The 19,054-nt window shown below is 39.9% G+C and overlaps 3 protein-coding genes across 5 annotated transcripts; 1 reads left to right on the top strand and 2 right to left on the bottom strand.

Moving 5' to 3' along the window:
* The first annotated feature begins 860 nt into the window (after window positions 1–860).
* Window positions 861–6,649, top strand: glmp (glycosylated lysosomal membrane protein). 2 transcript variants are annotated; one of them, XM_022747427.1, is made up of 7 exons: window positions 861–964; window positions 1,861–2,025; window positions 2,444–2,542; window positions 4,478–4,642; window positions 4,828–5,046; window positions 5,468–5,736; window positions 5,823–6,649. In XM_022747427.1, exons 1-7 carry the CDS (start codon window positions 872–874, stop codon window positions 5,995–5,997), a joined length of 1,185 nt encoding a protein of 394 aa, XP_022603148.1. In that variant the 5' UTR covers window positions 861–871; the 3' UTR covers window positions 5,998–6,649. The 2 variants fall into 2 exon arrangements, with proteins under 2 accessions (XP_022603148.1, XP_022603149.1); XM_022747428.1 differs by having other exon boundaries at window positions 5,468–5,680; window positions 5,823–5,942.
* An 87-nt stretch (window positions 6,650–6,736) lies between these two features.
* Window positions 6,737–10,526, bottom strand: jtb (jumping translocation breakpoint). Of its 2 annotated transcripts, none has more exons than XM_022747439.1 (6): window positions 10,355–10,526; window positions 9,334–9,590; window positions 9,061–9,101; window positions 8,794–8,879; window positions 8,631–8,710; window positions 6,737–7,810 (listed from the first exon to the last, which is right to left on the bottom strand). In XM_022747439.1, the coding sequence occupies exons 2-6, from the start codon at window positions 9,420–9,422 to the stop codon at window positions 7,654–7,656; spliced, it is 453 nt and encodes a 150-aa protein (XP_022603160.1). In that variant the 5' UTR covers window positions 9,423–9,590; window positions 10,355–10,526; the 3' UTR covers window positions 6,737–7,653. The 2 variants fall into 2 exon arrangements, with proteins under 2 accessions (XP_022603160.1, XP_022603161.1); XM_022747440.1 differs by having other exon boundaries at window positions 8,794–8,876.
* Window positions 10,505–17,224, bottom strand: LOC111223140. The gene is made up of 8 exons (XM_022747168.1): window positions 17,113–17,224; window positions 16,071–16,133; window positions 14,163–14,247; window positions 13,819–14,044; window positions 12,572–12,622; window positions 11,854–11,952; window positions 11,704–11,760; window positions 10,505–10,510 (listed from the first exon to the last, which is right to left on the bottom strand). The coding sequence occupies exons 1-8, from the start codon at window positions 17,222–17,224 to the stop codon at window positions 10,505–10,507; spliced, it is 699 nt and encodes a 232-aa protein (XP_022602889.1).
* Window positions 17,225–19,054: the final 1,830 nt, after the last annotated feature.

Genomic DNA, 19,054 nt, shown 5'->3' with positions numbered 1-19,054 from the left:
AAGCTGAACCACCCACCTTTGTGTGACCTGCAGATGCTTGTGGTTTTTACTGTTTGAAATGTCTGTAAAAACAAAATGAAAACAAGTCCTATCAGTGAGAGAGGGTGAAATCTGAGAACTGATGACAGTGTGATGTGACATTTAGTTCATTGAAAATAGTTAAATTAATTTAATAATCAGGATCATAAAGACCAAATATCATATCTGGGATCAAGGAGAGATGATTAACGATGTTGCCTTAACTAAAGTTTTAATGAATAAATTCCTTGAATTTAATTTGGTTCATTTAAACTGTGGACTTATTGTTGAATACAGGAAACAAACAACATGATACAAACCAGGAATTACGACAAAGAACATGTTTAACATACTGAGGAAAAAAATCAAAGTTTGATGACAAAACAAATATTTGAGGAAAACAAAAAACTACTTTAGTTTATTCTTTGAGTGGAGTAAGTATCTACAGTGGTTTAATTTGTTTATATTGTTTAAAGATTTTGATTATATGGAAAATAATTTAGAAAAATTTTAATTACATCTTAAACTGGAGGATTTGTTTATTTAACTAACTGGCTACAACAACTACCATAATTTTAATAATCAGCTAAACTGACAGATTAGTCTCAATCATGAATATAAAAAGATACCTTTGCTGTAAAAATACACTAGTAAAATGTTCTTTGACCTGTGACTGTAGATGAACAGGTACAGTATCTAAACTGTATCTAAGGTAACAGACTTTGTTAATAAAGATTAAAAAGTAAAAAAAAAAAAAAAAGCTCGAAGGGCGGGGCTTCTCAGTAGTCAGCTGACATATGAAGATAGAGGTCATGTGATTCGCGGCTCAGTCACAACAAAGATGGCGACTGCGATGAGCTGTGGAGTTTCTTCTGTGTTTCTTCTGTTTTATGTTTTTACTTCGTGTCTCGGTTTGTTCAGCGGAGGAGAAACATTCAAACGACAGGTGAGAAAATTAAAAAATTAAAGCGAACCTGGAACCTGGAAGTGTGTGAAAACATCGAGTTAAACAGAGCAGAGGAAGTGAAAGTGATACATTTTATTTCCCTACAGTTCAGACAGGCTGCACACAGTCTCCACATTAAAAGTCTAAACGGGTTTATGCAGTTAAATGATATCCACTTTAAATTCAGGTGTAAAACTGTTGAGACTTTTGTTTTCTTAGTGTTTTATTCTTGTGTTTAATGCAGATTATTTTCTTGTAACATTACAGAAAAAAGTTTCATTTGATGCCTATGATTCCATTTAGTTTAATTTGCTACTATCATTTCAAAGAGAAATATTTGACTTTTTATATTTGAAACAAACAGGAAAACTCTGAAATGTTTAAACTCTTACAAACAGAAAGAAGTGTAGAAGGTTGATATTCAATGTATCTCTGATCAAGCTCAAAAAGCCCAAATAAAGAATAATCCACTAATATGTGATAAAATTCATGGTAAACTAATACAGCAGTGGAACAGTGTAACACATGGAGTTAAATATGATCCACAGTAAATAAAACAAAAACATTTAGATGCAGTTCAATATTCACTTTAAAGCAGATTATTGACATTTGATGTATTCTGAAAGTTTTTATCCTGGAGTGAAAGATTGAACCTTCTGTTTAGTTTATGTTTGTTTTTCTTCAGAGGAAAATATTAAACATGAGAATGACAGAAGTTTTACTTGACTCTTGCATTAATAAGTTTATTTAAAGAGAAATATTTTAATGTAACTCGACAAAGTTAAAGACACTGATTTAGATTTTCTTCTGTAAAAGGAGCCACTGATCAATCAATCAGTGTCAGCCTTTGATCACTGATGATTGACGGATGATGACCTGATTCTTCTCTCCTTCAGGTGTCGGTAGAGCTGAACCCTGGCTTGACCGTGACACCTCCTGGTGGTGACCTGCTGCATGTGAGAGCTGTGGGAGACAATGATACGCTGCACTTCCTGTTCTGCAGTCAGGGGGCGCCGACGCTGCTGCTCGTCCACACCAACTCTTCTTCTTCTACTGTGAAGGTAAAAACCTTCAACCACAGAAACACAGTTCAGAAAATATTTCTAATCGTTGATTTAAAACAGACAAGATGACTTTTTTGTTGTTTCTGTCATCACTTATTTCGAATGTCTGTGTAGTCACAGTTCAGCAGCTCAGTGAAAAATATGTAAACGACAACAACTATGTAGTGAATCCATGTATATTATTTATTCAGTATTATTCATTGTGTATTATTGACCGCTTTATTAGGTACACCTGCACAATCTAATCCAGCTGTTCGGACATCAGGACAACGTCTAAGATTCCTCTAATGATCAGTTATTCTTGTTCATAACTTGAGTCTTTTATTGCTGAGCTCAGAGTCACTGATGCTGCTTTATGTTCACAAGTGTTCCTAATATTCTGACCATGATGTGTGTTGTGTATTCTTTCTCTCAGGTGGACTGGCCTCTGTTTTTGGCTCGTAACACCAGCGGTAGCCTGAGGGTGGAGCCAGAGAGTAGCATCCTGTACAGCACTGCCGTTGTCTTCAGCAGGGTCAGAAACATCCACCTTAAATCAGTTTGTCCACATTAAATCAGTTTGTCCACATTAAATCAGACTGTCCACCTTAAGTCAGTCTGTCTGCCTTTAATGACTTTGTCCACCTTTAATCAGTCTGTCCACATTAAATTAGACTGTCCACTTTAAATTAGTCTGTCCACATTAAATCAGTCTGTCCACCTTAAATCTGCAGACAGAAAGAGAAGATGAAATAAAATATAAATTTGAAATGAGTTAAAAGTTAAAAGATTGTTGTAGAAGACTTTGTCCCTTCAGTGAAAAGGAAAAATACACACCCCTCGCCCTTTTAGACTCCTCCTCCTCCTCCTCCTCCTCTTTGCAGTAATATCTATTCAGTCTCAACAGGAGGAACATCTGGTCATCGCCATTAAACAAAAGGCTGTTTATGAATGATTTTAAAACATGTGAACTGGTCTGTGTGAGGTACTGGGTCACGTTATCCTCGATCATAAGTCTGTGCACATGGATCAAACCATCACTGGAGCACCAGAGATGAGGTCCTACTGAGGTTAAACTGAAGGACGACATTTTAGTGAAAGACATAGACATTAATGTTGCCTAAACAGAACGTAGACTTGTTCCTCCCAAAGGCTCTGTTCACCTTTACTGTGTTTTTACTAAACTTTGAAACTAAATATAACTTTAAAGGGAACCTATTATGCTTTTCCGAGTTTTCCCTTACTTATAGTGTGTTATATAGGTTTTTGTGCATGTAAATGGTCTACAGAGTCATATGGATCAAAGTTTACATCAAAGTGAGAAACTCTGTCAGGATAAAAACCCAATTTTCTCCTTTGTAAGAAAAGCCTCGTTGGGGGTCCAGACATTACTTCCTGGTCCTAGTGACTTCAATATATCTCTTGTTGCCACCTGGACACCCCCTGCAAGCCTGGCATGCCCCCACACAAGGCACAGCACATAACTATTTATAATGAAGACTTTTCTTTAGTTTTGTAGCCAATGCCGAAAAGACAGTGTTCTCAATTTCCTGCAGAAATCTACTTCATCTTTCCGCGGTTCTCCACTGCTCCAAACATTATAGTGTGATCCTGCACTTCAAGGAGGACTGCTTCAGAAAACACCCACAGTTAGATGTTTCATTTTCAGTTATTTCTGTAGTTCACACTTAATGTGGCCGAGCAGGGGACTCAGGCTCACAGCCTACAGTCTGTGTAGTTATTGTGGATCTGTGATGTTTAACTGTGTCACCGCGACCTGATCACATTAGTAAGAAGCCACAGCAAAGATATAAACATTTGTCAGTGTTGATGCTGCACCTCCTTAGCTCAGATAAATTATCCATAATTTAACCGCTGAGTTTGTTTTTCAGAAGCTATGCACCTTAAAGTTAAATTCAATCAGATTTTTGGCATCATAAACCAGCAGGAGGTGAAGCGGTAGAGATTCCCTATCTGTCGACTGTCTGTCTGTTCCTCCATTATTTACATTCCTTTAGCCCGGAGGTGTCCACACATAAAAGTATTCCAAGTTATGAATAATGTCATCCGAAGTCTTTGCAGACTGTCCAGCATCTTCATTTGCAGCGCTGCGGCTGCCTGACAGTGAGTACACTCGTTTTCTGCTCCAGTCCAGCTTGTGAAGGTGGATCAGGTCTGTCATCTTCTGGTTCAGAATCGGACCATTGCTCAAAATGATAAACAGGACCGAAGCCGCCACAACCGTTTGTTTACACGAGACATGCAGGACATGTTATTGCCATGGTCCTTGCTGGCAAGCTGACCAATCAGAGCCCAGTGTGCTCTGATTGGTCATAGAGTACAGAATACAGAATTTTTTTTTCTGTGTGTTGGGTTTGGACAAGTAACAGGAAGTTGATGAAGAAGAATTTGATGTAAAAAGAGGAAAATAAAATCTGGATCTCTGACGTTTTCATTGTTTCTCTCTCAGTTGTTGGAGTACGATGACGTTAACGACACGGCTGATCCGACCTCTGACCCTTTCCCTCCATACGAGCTGCAGAACTTCACCTGGTCTCGTCTCAACCTGTCGGGTCCAGTTGCTCTGCTCTGTGGAGCCGCCTCAAACTTCACGAATGGATCGCTCTGCCTGCAGGTCAGTTGTCCACATACAGCTACAGCTGACTGCCTTCACGGTGACACCAGCGTCACATGACCTTTGACCTCCAGTCACCAATCTGTTTGTCTGTGTTGTATTGATTTTAGTGAAGTGATTCAAATAATCAATAAGACAAATCTTTAGTTATAGATTCTTTCAGCCCTCTGTTTTTTCCCCCCCAGTTGTCAGTGTTTCAGTCGGAGGGACGTGGTGAGTTGTGGCCCCGCCTCATACACACAGCTAACTCCTCCCAGATGGGGGTGTGGCTTGATGGTATGTTGCCACGGGCAAATCGTTCCAGGTTCCTACTGGAGCTACAGGCAGTTAGTGGGGCATATCCTCTGAGCAGAGTGGAGGTTCATCGATCGATCGATGACGAGTACACACCATCAATATTCAAGGTAATCAGTAATTCGACGAATCAAATGTTTTATTTATACAACAGAAAAAAGATCTTCAGTACACACAGGGCATCAGTAACTGGGTGAAACAATCAGTTGGTTAATCAATCAACAGAAGGATAATCTGCAACTGATCGATTGATCATTTCAGTCAGAACATTTGTTTTGTTTGTGTTCTGGTCGGTCCAACAGGACACCTGAAGCCGTCACTTGAGCTCTGAGAGAAGAGGAGGGACATGTTTGGCGTTTTGTAACCTCGTCAATCAATCGATTTATCAGGAAAAATTAGTCAGATTGTTTGATAATGAAAAAAAATGTAGCAGCTCTGAAGATCATCAAGTGTTTAAAGATAATCAACCAAACTGACCTCTCAGGTGTCTTACTGGGTTAACCCTGCCCTTTCTGACCTCTGACCCCTCAGGTGTCACAGTGGGTTTCGTCGGTGAACGGCAGCTCTGACGTTCTGGGTTTCGTGCAGTGGAAGCCGGTGGCGTACCGTCAGTCTAATCCAGCTCTGGAGGACGCCACGCCATGCCGTCACTCCGACCCTAGGCCTCAGAGCAGTGAGAAGACAGCGGCATCATCTGGTCTGATCCGAGCGTTTTACTCAGAACCTGATACGTTTGCACTCAACGTGAGCTTCGGCCTCGCAGGAGAACCGTTCTACAACAGCACTCAGTTCCTCAGCTGGTCTGTGGTCTGGTTAATGATCCATATTGATGACTTCTGATCAGTGTAGTAGTCCTGTAGATTAACTTCTACTTCCTGTCCTTTAGGACTGTGCTGGTGGGTGTCGGCTCTCCACCTGTTGACTCCTTCTCTCCACTGGTTGTCGCCATCATGGCGGTTGGTCTGGGAACTCCTGTGGTCTTCCTGCTGCTGGGTGGACTCTGGGTCTGCATACGTAAGAGAGCGGCAGACTCGACGACAGCCTATGAGCCAATCAACTAACAGCTGGGTCCCAGCCAATGAGATGACAGAGATGGTTTTAATTTTGTTTTTAAAGACTTGCTAAAGGACAGATGACATCACTGTCCTGAAGACCTCCCCCTTGCGGTTCAGTCAGCCAATCAGGACCGAGGGTATTTATTAAGATTTTTATTTTCTACAACCTGTTTTTGTTTTTAATAGTGAAGAAAAGTTTCTACATGTTGGAGCTGATTTTTATTGTTTTAGATTTTTAATCATTGAATCAGCAGTTTTGATTTTAAACCTCTGAATACATTTCTGTCAGCTGACTGTTTTTATTTTTAATTGGGGAAGGAAAACGAGGAAAGAAATATAAAGAGGGATATAACACACCATCACATACAGACACACAACACAACAGTGGGACAAAACCACTGACAGGGTTCTCTTTGTCAGATTCATGTTTTGACTTAAAGAGGAGAAACAGACAGGGTGGGGTGGAGTGCGTCTGTACCTTCATTTTGTTTTTACACTGATGTGTTGGAACAAATGATGATCTTGTAACTTGTTTTTTTAGTTTGTAACTTTTCTTTTAAAATGTTTAAATGGTTCAAATCCAGGTTTTTATGGATTCTGCCAAATTCTGTATAAATTAAAAAAAAGTTTTTTACTTGAATAAAAATGTCTGTCATCTGAGGCTCTGGAGTCTTTGTTTTAAAAGTCTGACGTGAGGATAAATGTTTAGTTCCTTTAAAAACAAACTGTGGCTCAGACTCATCAGTTACCTCTTAAGTTTATTTGTCTTAAACTTCACAGAAAAACAAAACTAAACATATTTACAGTTGAACCCTATAATGAATAAAAATCATCTGAACTTCAACAGAAAATCAAACGATCCACCTGATGCTTAAAGACACAGCAGCTGAACAATGGAGAAAAGTTTGATCGTCTTCATCAGCTTGTCGACTGAACCTCTGAGCTCGTCAGATCTGTTCCGACCTATCAGATGCTCAGATGATGACGTATCTGCTGCCATCATTGGTTGTTCAGGCTGAAACGCTGAGGCAGGGACCAATCAGAGCCCATCCACTGGTGAGATTGCCCAATCAGGTGAAGGACAGATTCAAAACAAAACACTGTGGGAGTATTTAAAATGAGAACGAGGACCACTGAGGTCCAGCTCCAACCTGGTTCAGGTCTGGTTTTAAGGTTTCCTTTTCTTCCTTCAAAAACAAAGTTTGAACAAATTCAGTTTAAAAACAGTTGTTGATTAAAAAAAGTTAAATTCTCCATAAAGATTTAATTCCTTAACTGACAACAAGATTTAGTTCAGTATGCAACTGTAATGTGATGATGTTACTGTCCCAGGAAAACCACAAATCTCCAACGTGTTTACATCTGTGAGGAAAATTTGAAAACAGACTCTTAATGGAGAATTTGACCTTTAATGAATTTTAATGAAGATTTAATCGTTGATGAAGGAAAGAAAACAAGAGTTAGAACAGCTCAGACTTTACACCTCTGCCGCGAACAAAAAGTCTAGTTTCCCGCAGCTTTCTTTAGTGCTGTTCCCTGATCCATCGCAGTCTGTCTTCAGTCCAAACTCTGAATCTGGATCAGTTTAAACTCCACTTGTTAAAATAATGCTGCAGGGAAAAACCCCTCAATCCAGGTCCAGGTCCTGGTGTCTCTGGTGTCCTAGATGGACTCAATCTGACGACGGACCTTCTCAGAAGCGAGGCGGTCGAGCCAGCGCTGACGGATGACCACCAGGACAGCAAAGGCAACCGTCAGAGCTAACATGGCTGCCTCAAACTTCCAGAAGAGATGCTCCTCCATCACTGCAGAGCGGCAGCTGTCGGGGTGGGAGGGCACATTTTAGGGCTGGGCAATCAATATTTTTCAAACATTTAAAACTATCTCCAAAAACTTCTGTATGACATATTAAAAAATCAGAAAGTTTAATGCTAATTAAATTTAACTGTTGATAATCACAAAATAAAGATGTGAGACTTCAGGTTGTAAAGCACTAGAATGTTTCACAAGTCATTCACTTAGCATCATCTGTGTTTACATCCCAGACCCTGTTATCTACCGGGCCTGTGAAGAACTAGGTCAGACATAAAGCCCTAAACTCAGTACAAAGACTTTCAATCCTTTCCACGGGTCCAAACATCATGTCAAAATTAAAGCCTTTTTGATCAGTGTCAGTATTCTTATTAGAGAAGTTTAAACCATTAGAAAACATGAATAATAGAGCCGCTAATAACTTAACTATACAACATATTCAGGGCAGTTTAACATGAAGTGAGATGATAAAAGACATTGACGGGACAGTGACATCTGTTTTTAGTTCTATATTTTATTTAAGTTGATTTCTGCATCAGATTTCACCTAATTCATTCATATTAAGACTTCCACTGGTGAGTGACAACAGGTCTGACAACAGGTACTTCATCTACAATAATACTGGTGACGTCTATGTTAAGAACGAGTGTTTGAACGACTGGTTCCAACGTGAATCTGAGAAGAAACTGTTTTCTTCCTCTCATTCATGTTCATTTGTCTTTCTGACTATTAACTGTAAAGAAAATAATTTTCCGCTTGTGCATTTTTTCTTTTCAACCTGGATCTCGATCTAATGACTCATGATGGTCACAGTGTGACAGTCTGACCTCTTGTACTCGTCTCTGTTGGATTTGGTACAGTTGACTCTCTCCACGTATCCCGTCAGTCCACAGGCCGACCACGACTTCTGTAACACAACAAACACAAATCTATCACTTAACAGATCTACACACGGACAAAACTTTTTATTTTTTATTTTTGAACACTTACAGTTTGGAAGGCGTTGCACTGTGAACACACTGTCGTCACTACGAACTCCTCCAGCAGCCAGCAGGGGGTGACCACAGGCTTCACTGCTGCAGAAGAACAGAGGTCAGAGCTCAGACTGAGAAGAACAGCCTTCATTTCTCACATCACCTTCTGAAAACAGCAGCATCACCAGCCTGACAGCCAGGGGATCACTTTCCCAGGAGACCTTGCTGCTGCTGTTTTGAGACATGTTTTATTTTTGATGAAACTGTATGCAGGTGTTAGTACCTGTAGTTTTCTCTTCACTCAGCAGAGCTGCTCCAAAGACTCTGAAAGACAACAAAACATTAAAGAGTATCACACAGGATTCTGGTCCTGGACTGAGACAGTTTCAGGTTTCTGTCAGTAACCTATTTATTTTCTTTAATCTCTGTGTTTGGTCTCCTCCTGCTCCTGAGTGAAATATCCGGCTCTTGCACTGCTGAATGCTCCATTATGTTCACCAGCTGCTCTCTGACTTTAAAATCTAGACTGACCTGTCACCTCAGTGTAGAGACTAACCTGAGCGAGACGAGGCCCCAGAACAGGGCATGAAGGACAAGGACTCGAGGCCGACAGCATGCCACGGGGATCCGACAGTCACTCTCCATCAGCTTACTCCTCCACCAGGACGACACCACAGCCACCCTGACCCTGGATACTGGCTCCTGACTGGTTCTGTCCTGTTTCTTGCCTGACTCGCTGCTGGTTTACTGTCTGTCTGTTTACATTGTGATTCAACTGAACAGACTTTTTTTAAGACTCCAGGCTGCTGAAACCTAAAAGATAAAAGAGAGCAGATCAATCAGTCAATCAATCAGGATCAGTCTGTCGTCAGAGTTTTAACTTTAACTAATCTGACGGTTATTTTCTTGTCTAGACAATAATGAAAAATGTTCATCTCAGTTTCTCAAAAGTCTGATTTGGTCTGGCCATCAGTCGAAACCCAGAGATTTGCTTTACTTGAATGTGAGTCAAGAAAAAGCAACATCTCATATCTGGGTTGCTGCGATCAAATACTTTGCATTTATGCTTTTAAAAAAAACTATCAAAAGTAAAGTTTTATCAACTAATTAATTTTCTGGAGACTGACAAATCGTTTAAGGTCACAGAATCTTGTACATGGTACGTTTAATGTAGAGTTTATGATCTGGAGAATAAGTCCCGAGCTGCTGTTACTAACGGATAATAAAGCATGTATTTTGAGTTAATCAATCAGCTGACAGCAGGTAATCATTCAATAATACCGAGTAGTTTTATAAACCGTTTCTTGAATCTGTCGTTTCTCTCTGACGTTTCTGTGCAGACTCAAAACAAAGATACGTCGTTAGCAGGCTAGCTAACAAAGTTAATGATTTAACTCTAATTGCCAATCTGAGTGACGACACGAAGAACCGAATACATTCACGATGAGTAACGACGTTAAATAAACCAGTCAGACAACAGTCCAGTTGTTTGCTTACTAATGCTAACAGATACCCTGCTAGCATTGTATTCACTTACAGATACATGCTAACGTTAGCTATCTTAGCTCCACACTCACCGTAACAGTCGCCATTTCAAAATCAGCGCGGGAACCGATAAGAATAGACAACCGTTGATTACCGGCGGAGAGACACAATCTAATAGTTAAATCTACCGAGTAAAGGAGATCTGATTAAACCATCGACTGTTACTGAATTTGTCCGCGGCCTTAGACCTACAGGTTGACGTCAAATAACACAGGAATAATTCCGGTATGGTTTCTTCAAAATAAAAGCACCAAATCACATCACTAAATCCTGATTCTAGATGTATGAATGTTTTAATTTACAATGAAGTGTATAGCAACACAGGAAATACTACTGCAACAAATACATGTCAGAATCTGTCTGTAGTAAACGCTTTTTAAATATAAATAAAAAAAGGAAAGGGAAAATACTTCATATCAATAAAGTTTATGTTTTACAATCGTTTGAAACATACTTTAAAGAGTCATAGTGAAGTTTGGATATCTATATTGTATGAACATGTATAGTTCTATAGGTACACATATGAAATATCCACCAAAAACTATGCAGCAGTGTTACATATTGTCTAGGGTGAATATATTATGCGGTATACACTGTATCTGTGAATATAACTAAATAATGTAACAAGTCATAGAATATATTGTTTGATGTTTTTGATTGATTTGACTACTGTGTTTGTACAAGCCGCTGTGTGCGAATGTAATAAAATACCATTATTTTGAAGGTCTAAATGCGTCACTTCCTGACGTCGTCTTCTTAGTTTTGTTGTGTTGGAGATGTACACGTTGGACGGTGACAAGAATGATGGAATCAATGACTGTATTAGTTGAAAAATAAATTAATAAACAGGTCAAACTTAATTCACACTTTATTTTCAATTTTTGTTGAATTTCAATAAAAATTTAATTTTACAAATGTTACTAATAAATACATTTAAGAAAATAATAATTCTATACAAAATAAAATAAAATATTTCAGGAGCCAACATAAATGAATAGGAAGTGAAAACATTAAAATTGGTGTGCAGTCTCACAGTTTTAACATATTGTTTGTTTTTTACTGAAGTTATTGTCCTAATATATAAAATATATAAAATAAAAAATATTTAAATAATTAAAAAAATTATATTATGTATTAAAACCTATATGTGATGTCATGTTTTATAGCAACAGCACAGAAGATTAATTTTCTGACCGTTATTTAAGTGTTAAAATGGAAGTGTTCATGGAAAACCTCTGGATTGCTGAAGTTCATCCCAGCAGGTTGAAGGTTAGTGACGTTGTTCGCCCTCCGAGTGACGTCATTTCTATTATTTAAAGGTGGTTCAGAGACTGTGGACATAGAAATGCAAACACCTGGAGCCCCATGGACAACGACACACCTGACCGGACTGTTTCTTCTGACCCCGCCGCCGCCAGCAGAACTTCTCCAGATTACACTGACATAAATAAAATAAGGTTAGACAGGTGGCCCTCTATCATACTCTCTGCAAGTAATTTCTCACGATCTCTGTTGAGATGTGAGGTCTTACCAGGACAGTGACTCTGCGTCTCTTCAGGCGTCGACAGAGTCCAGGAAGTCGACTGAACCCGTTCTTGATGTCAGTGTTTGAGTTCACCGTCACTTCAATCTGACACAAAGAACAAGACCAACATTACAACAAGTAGAGAATAAAGTGTTTCAGCTGCTCAATGTCAGAACTGAAACATGTCTCTGTGAATGATATCTGTTTTAGTGGTTGTGTTGAATCTCTGGTGTTTGTGAATCTCTTTGTGGTGGTTTTGAGTCTCTGTGGTCAATAGGTAGAGTAGTAAACTGTCAAAGAAAGCCTGACCTGCAGCTTTTATTTTGTTAAAGCAGAGCTGTGTCAGTGTGAACCTAAATGTTGCATGAAATGAGAAATGAACTAGATCAAATACTGGATTTGTTTGTTCATCATTAAACTGATTAGATTCAGGACATCTCTACTTTAAACTGAGTTCTGTCACTTTCCAACAGTAAATATGAAGTCACTTCAACTAGAGGATCTGGACCAGGAGCCCCCTGACCCCCTGGACCTGGTGCCTGGTTGGCCCACTGAGATAACATTATTGACAACAGGACAGAAACAACACACGAATGATAAAAGTATGTAATGTATTAAACATAGAAGGCCTGATAATAGTAATCCACTGAATTTCAACAGCACTTACGTGTAGTTTGTGTTTTTGATCATGGTTTAATTTTTTCCCAGCATGCAAATGTCCTACCTGCAGCTGAGGCGTTGCAGGTGTGAAGTTGGGCAGACTGCAGTCGACTCTCTGCAGACAGACGCAACAGATCAGCAGCAGAAACACATTCAGCTTCATCTGTCAATCAATCAATCAATCAATCAATCAATCAATCAATCAATCTATCAATCAAGCAAGCAGTTTGTCCACAGGCTTGTTTCTTCCTCTGTATGAATAAAAACAACAGATGAAGTAGGAATCACGGACTGAAGAGGAAACAGTAATCCTCTTAGTTTGGTTTAGGAGTCACATGACCAGACGATGACATCACACTGAGCTCCTCCAATATGTGACTGACACATCATAGTAAGAGCTTTATACTGGAAAGCAGGGAACGCTCTGAGGTCAACGTGTTGACCCTGCAGAGTTAATGCAGCTTTCCTTCTTCTCTTCATGAACAGACAAATTATCATGTGCAGGCAGGTCACTGGTTAAACTGGTGAACTGGTTAACAAACTGATTAATAGGTTTAACAAAGGTTATTATGGTGTGTAGAAGAAAACACAATATAAAAGAGTTGCAGCCACAGAAACTTATCATCACATCACTTCACTGTGTGATCTGATCTCATCTTCATGAGTCACATCATCCACTGTGCAGTAGAAAAGCAAAAATATACCCTGCTGCGCCTGGCCGGCCACCTTAATCCTCTGAGGTTATATTTTTAGTTTATGACATCAAACAGAAAACGAACGGTTTCACTCTGGAAACTTTCATCTTTGTTTTTGGATGATAAAGTTTTATCTGTAGTAGATCAGTTCTTCCTGTTGCCATGTGTCAGTGTTCATAACTTCAATCATTAAGTCTTCAGACCATCACTGTTTCACATGTTGTTATGTTGCAGTTTTAAAATGAAATCATTTAAATTATTTTCCCTCATCAATCTACATCAATCCTCCATAATGACAAAGTGAGAACAGAATTGTAGAATTTTTTTTCAAACATATTAAAAAGTAAAAATTGAAATATCACATTGCCATATGACACTTAACGCTGACACTTCAGGTTCCTTCATTTCTCGACACACCAGTGTGTTTTCTGTCAGAAGTTAGAGAGAGTGGTTCGTCATCTGTTTCACCAAATTAGATCTCTGGATAAAACTGTGACCACGAACTGAGCGGCTGTGTGGTCTCTCTCCTGTTTGTATTTTCACTGGTTTTGAAGTGTTTCTGAAACACTGAATAGCTGAATGTTTTATCTCCTGTGTGAATACAGTTATCACCTACTTCAATCTTGAGTCTCAAAAGAGTCTTCGGCCCTGACATGAGGATCAGGTTTATGTGGATCTGAGTTCCTGTCTGGTCCTGGTCCTCCACAGTCCTCTCCATCAGCTTCTGTCTCCATGTGTTCAGTTGAGCTGCTGGCTGGAGGCTCTGCCTCTCTGTTCTCCTCAGTCTGACTCTGATGAAGCTGTGAGGACTGAGGTTTCTCTTCATCATCATCATCTTCACTCTTCACAGGGTCAGGAGTGAATGTGAACTTGGTGATATCAGCCTCCTCCAGTCCTTGAAGCTGCTCTCCCTCCTGACTGGTCCAGAGTTCCTCCTGTTCCTCTTTAATGTGTGGGGGCTCTGGGTCCTCCTGGTCCAGACTGAAGATCCACGCCTGCTGCTCAGAGGGAGGTTCCTCTCTCCTCACCAGCAGCTGCTGGACGTCTGCAGGACAGAGTGAAATACAGACACATTGACATTACGTAGCCAATGGTTTCATGTCCAGACTTAAGTTCCTGATGTAGAGTTTCTCTACCAGAGGCTCAGAACCTCACATTAATTAATTAATTCATTCATTCATTCATCTAATTCACACTTTTAACTACATCAACAACAGTTACAATATTCCTTATAAATAAAATACTTTTACAGGTACTGTATGTCCTCATTGTTAGTTTTTATTTTGGAAAACTATCCCAGAAGTTTAAATGAAATCTGAGAAGCTTCATCATAATAATAATAATAATAATAATACATTTTATTTGGCAGCACCTTTCACAGCACTCAAGGACACTTTACAGAAGATTAAAAACACAATAAAAATAATAAAAACAACATACAGTTAAAAAGAAAACAATGAAATTACAGCAAATAATCATGTATCAGGTCAGGTGACAGAAAACTCAGAGTAGACAGACATGGCGGGTTTGGTATAAGGTTTAGTTCAGGTAAAGGGGTGGGAGACAGCACTCGAGCTTGGGAATCTGACTGTGCAAGAATAAGAGGAGAACTAACCTGGTCTGTGTAACAGAACCTTAGGGGCTGAAAACAGTGTCCAGTAGTTTATGCTGTCGCTGGTTCTCCTGTTCTGAACGACATAGTTCCTCCTCGTACTCCGCTACGGCTCTTTCAAACAGAACAAAGATCTCTTCAGCAGCTGCACTTAGTCACTGCTTCACCAGAGCTGTCATCATGTAGACTTTAGACATGTTCACGCAACCACACACACTCCGTCACTAACAATCTGTGGTCTCTGTGAATGTCAGTGGGTGACAGTGAGTGCTACATGGTCTTTGGCTGGTGTGGATCCTCCACAATCAGCTGAGTGACCAACACACTGATGGTTTTTGAGCTGATGATGCCAAGTGACGCTTTTGTCACAAACACTGCAGCTGAAGTGTTTCTCTCCTGTGTGGATTCTCATGTGTGCCTTCAGGTTTGTTTTACGGCCAAAGGTTTTACCACACTGGGAGCAGCTGAATGGTTTCTCTCCTGTGTGAGTTCTCATGTGTTCCTGCAGAGTGTACTTTAGAACAAATGTTTTTCCACACTCAGAGCAGCCAAATGGTTCCACCAGTGGCTCCCGTGTGGTATGTCATGTGTTGTTTTAGACTTGTTTTGTGTGTAAATCTTTTACCACACACGAGACAAAGGAATAGTTTCTCTCCTGTATGTGTTCTCATGTGTATTGTCTCACTAGACTTTCTGGCAAAGCTTTTGCCACACACAGAGCAGCTGAATGGTTTCTCTCCTGTGTGAGTTCTGACGTGTCTTCTCAGATCTCTTTTGTGACCAAGTATTTTCCCATACTCAGGTTCTCTGGTCTCTTTCTCATCATCATCATCATCCTCATCATCCTCATCATCATCATCATCATCATCATCATCATCACTGATTTCAATTTTAAAGTCTGAAGAGTCTTCAGCCCTGACATGAGGATCAGGTTGTAAATGTCTGTCTGGATCTGAGTTCCTGTCTGGTCCTGGTCCTCCACAGTCCTCTCCATCAGCTTCTGTCTCCATGTGTTCAGTTGAGCTGCTGGCTGGAGGCTCTGCCTCTCTGTTCTCCTGAGTCTGACTGATGAAGCTGTGAAGACTGAGGTTTCTCTTCATCATCATCATCTTCACTCTTCACAGGGTCAGGAGTGAATGTGAACTTGGTGATATCAGCCTCCTCCAGTCCTTGAAGCTGCTCTCCCTCCTGACTGGTCCAGAGTTCCTCCTGTTCCTCTTTAATGTGTGGGGGCTCTGGGTCCTCCTGGTCCAGACTGAAGATCCACGCCTGCTGCTCAGAGGGACGTTCCTCTCTCCTCACCAGCAGCTGCTGGACGTCTGCAGGACAGAGTGAAATACAGACACATAGACATTACATAACCAATGGTTTCATGTCCAGACTTAAGTTCAACCGTAGTTGCTCAAACCAGTTACAATATTCCTTATAAATAAAATACTTTTACAGGCATGTCCTCATTGTTAGTTTTAATTTTGGAAAACTAGTTAAAATGAAATCTGAGAAGCTTCATCATGTATCACATCAGGTGACAGAAAACTCTTCTGAGGCTCAGAGTAGACAAACATGCAGTGGCGTGGCGTGGGAAAAATGATTGAGCAAGCCAATTTAGACTCTATATGAGGGGTGGGGGCTGGGGCTTGCACAGGCAAACACATGAATTACAAACTGAAACCGTTTTATATGCTTGACATATACAAATACTTGGCATACTTTCTTATTGTTTAATTGGACCTAAACTCTGTAACTGCACTTACAGTGTTGTTGGGTTAGCTGGTATCTCCCTGGTGTTATAAATATTCTATGATTTGGTTGTTGTGAGGCAAGAGGGCAGCTAGTCCTGACTAATCACAGTTTGGCATTGGCATGACAATAGCTTCATCTGATTGGTTAATCATTCGTTTATTTCATCAAGGGATGCCAACTCCGACCTGGCGTCCCCCCCGAGACATGACATCAGTCTACAGAAGGAGTTTATTGATCAAGGCCACCGTTGTTTCACCATGCATTAGTTAGACTGTTTACCTAAATGAGAGTGGGATGGAGTAGTCCGAATGTTATTTATTAACAAGACAAGAATGGGAAGCCTGGCATCCCTTGGCCTCTGGGAGAAAAAGCAAATGCAGACATGGTTGGGTTTGGTATAAGGTTTAGTTCAGATAAAGGGGTGACGGTACTCGAGCCTGGGAATCTGACTGTGCGAAAATAAGAGGAGAGCTAACCTGCTCTGTGTAAAAAAACCTTAGGGGCTGAAAACAGTGTCCAGTAGTTTATGCTGTTGCTGGTTCTGTTCTGAACGACATAGTTCCTCCTCGTACTCCGCTACAGTTCTTTCGAACAGAACAAAGATCTCTTCAGCAGCCGCGGTCAGTATCTGCTTCACCAGAGCTCTCAGCTTGTAGATTTTAGACATGTTCACACAACCACACACACTCTGTCACACCTCTGCGGTTTCACTCTGACCAGCGAAGCCGCTATCAGGTGCTGTGTTGTCACAATTTAGCAACAGGAAGAACAGTCACTTCCGGTGCAATTTATTTAGGCTCTGGGTCCTCCTGGTCCAGACTGGAGCTCCACTCCTGCTTCTCTTCTTTAACAACAATCACTTTGTGGATGTCTGGAGGTAAAACTGTAAGACACACAGGTGTTATTATTAATCTGTGCTGGATAACATTATTAATTGACAGTGAGACCAGAAATGTTCAGATATATTTTAATAAAAAATATTCACAGACTCAAAATAATGACAGAGTATCTCATAACTTTCTTTCTTCATTCTTCTCTTTTGTTGTTGTACTGTCATGTTTTTTATTCATCACATTTTCTATACAATAGAAATTAATCTGTATAAAGTTTAATAAATAACACAATGAGTTAGTCAAGTAATGAAATATCTTTGCCTTCACATTTCATAAACCTGAGTGAACTAATTAGTAGATGAAAAGGTTTGAATGGTAAAATGGTAAATGGACTGAATTTATGTGTCTCTCCAACAAACAGCTGATCTGCATAATACAGTCATGTAAGTAGACATATGCGTAGGAATACAATAGTTCAATGGTTGAGAAAATGTAGTGCCAAAGTAAACAGATGTTTGACTACAGATAAAGTGAACCTATCCAAAATATAACATACACTTCTAATGATATTGGTTTTTCAGATAGATTTATTAAACTGAAACTGACATGGTTTTTTTTGCTGCTATTAGAGCCCATTAATACCTTAATTACATGATCATCAAGTTAATGTTATTGTTAAAGTAAAACGTTGAGGGATTCAGTTTTTAACTGTTTGTTGTGTTCAGGTGTTTCTTCCCGTCCGGCAGATGGCCTCACCTGAAGTCTCCTGCTGCGACCTCAAGCTAAAGCTTTATCTTCCCGCCAGTAATAATTAACATTCAACATAAAGTAAACGTTCATCATAAACCAGCTAGCTGCAGCTAACAGCTAACGTTAGCTTAGCAACAATACTACAGCAGTAAACGTGTTTCCAGCAGCAGAAGTAAAACAAACCTGCTCCACTGTGCTTCGGTTCAGGGTCTCCTGAATCCAAATCTAGCGGCTTCCGGTGTAGGTCCATCTCTGATCTGTTCACACCACGTCTGTTCTGTCGTTGTTGGGCTAACTACTGTTGTTGTTGTTGTTGTTGTTGTTGTTGTTGTTCTTCTTCTTCTTCTTCTTCTCCTTCTTCTCCTTCGCCTTCTTCCCCTTCTTCTTCTTCTTCTTCTTCTTCTCCTTCTTCTTCTTCTTCTTCTCCTCCTTCTCTTTCTCCTTCTCTTTCTCCTTCTCTTTCTCCTTCTCCTTCTTCTTTTTCTCCTTCTCCTTCTTCTTCTTCTTCTTCTTCTCCTTCTTCTCCTTCTTCTCCTTCTTCTCCTTCGCCTTCTTCTCCTTCTTCTCCTTCTTCTTCTTCGCCTTCTTCGCCTTCTTCTCCTTCTCCTTCTCCTTCTTCTTCTTCTTCTTCTTCTTCTTCTTCTTCTTCTTCTTCTTCTTCTTCTTCTTGCATGGCGGGTGGCACCTGGAGTTTAAGGTGCGTTACCATCACCTGCTGTGCTTCAGAGCCCTGTATTTATCATTATGGTATAAATAATCTGTGATCTTAGTTAATATAATATATAAATATAGATTAAATAAAAACAAAAAGGAAACCAAACGGAGAACTTCTGCTCTAGGAATACAAACAGGAATAAACATCTCGGGGCTCTGTAGTTTTTTTTTATTTATTTTTTTTTATATACAGTTAGTGT

The sequence above is a fragment of the Seriola dumerili genome, unplaced genomic scaffold, assembly GCF_002260705.1.
Source record: "Seriola dumerili isolate Sdu_G_001 unplaced genomic scaffold, Sdu_1.0 BDQW01000110.1, whole genome shotgun sequence".
In the NCBI taxonomy this organism is placed as follows: domain Eukaryota; kingdom Metazoa; phylum Chordata; class Actinopteri; order Carangiformes; family Carangidae; genus Seriola; species Seriola dumerili.
This window is presented reverse-complemented; position numbering and strand designations above follow the sequence as displayed.

What these genes read in the sequence shown, in the direction of transcription:
- jtb (XM_022747439.1), bottom strand. Translation starts at nt 9,422, where the DNA reads ATGGAGAGTGACTGTCGGATCCCCGTGGCATGCTGTCGGCCTCGAGTC. An exon ending in GAGTGAAGAGAAAACTACAG is followed by an intron (nt 8,880 to 9,060) that starts GTACTAACACCT and finishes GTTCTTCTGCAG; the next exon opens with CAGTGAAGCCTGTGGTCACC. An exon ending in AGTGCAACGCCTTCCAAACT is followed by an intron (nt 8,711 to 8,793) that starts GTAAGTGTTCAA and finishes GTTGTGTTACAG; the next exon opens with AAGTCGTGGTCGGCCTGTGG.
- LOC111223140 (XM_022747168.1), bottom strand. Translation starts at nt 17,224, where the DNA reads ATGTCTAAAATCTACAAGCTGAGAGCTCTGGTGAAGCAGATACTGACC. An exon ending in GCAGCAGGCGTGGATCTTCA is followed by an intron (nt 14,248 to 16,070) that starts GTCTGGACCAGG and finishes TCTGTCCTGCAG; the next exon opens with ACGTCCAGCAGCTGCTGGTG. An exon ending in CTGGACCAGGAGGACCCAGA is followed by an intron (nt 14,045 to 14,162) that starts GCCCCCACACAT and finishes GACCCTGTGAAG; the next exon opens with AGTGAAGATGATGATGATGA.
- glmp (XM_022747427.1), top strand. Translation starts at nt 872, where the DNA reads ATGAGCTGTGGAGTTTCTTCTGTGTTTCTTCTGTTTTATGTTTTTACT. An exon ending in CTGCCGTTGTCTTCAGCAGG is followed by an intron (nt 2,543 to 4,477) that starts GTCAGAAACATC and finishes TTTCTCTCTCAG; the next exon opens with TTGTTGGAGTACGATGACGT. An exon ending in ATGGATCGCTCTGCCTGCAG is followed by an intron (nt 4,643 to 4,827) that starts GTCAGTTGTCCA and finishes TTTCCCCCCCAG; the next exon opens with TTGTCAGTGTTTCAGTCGGA.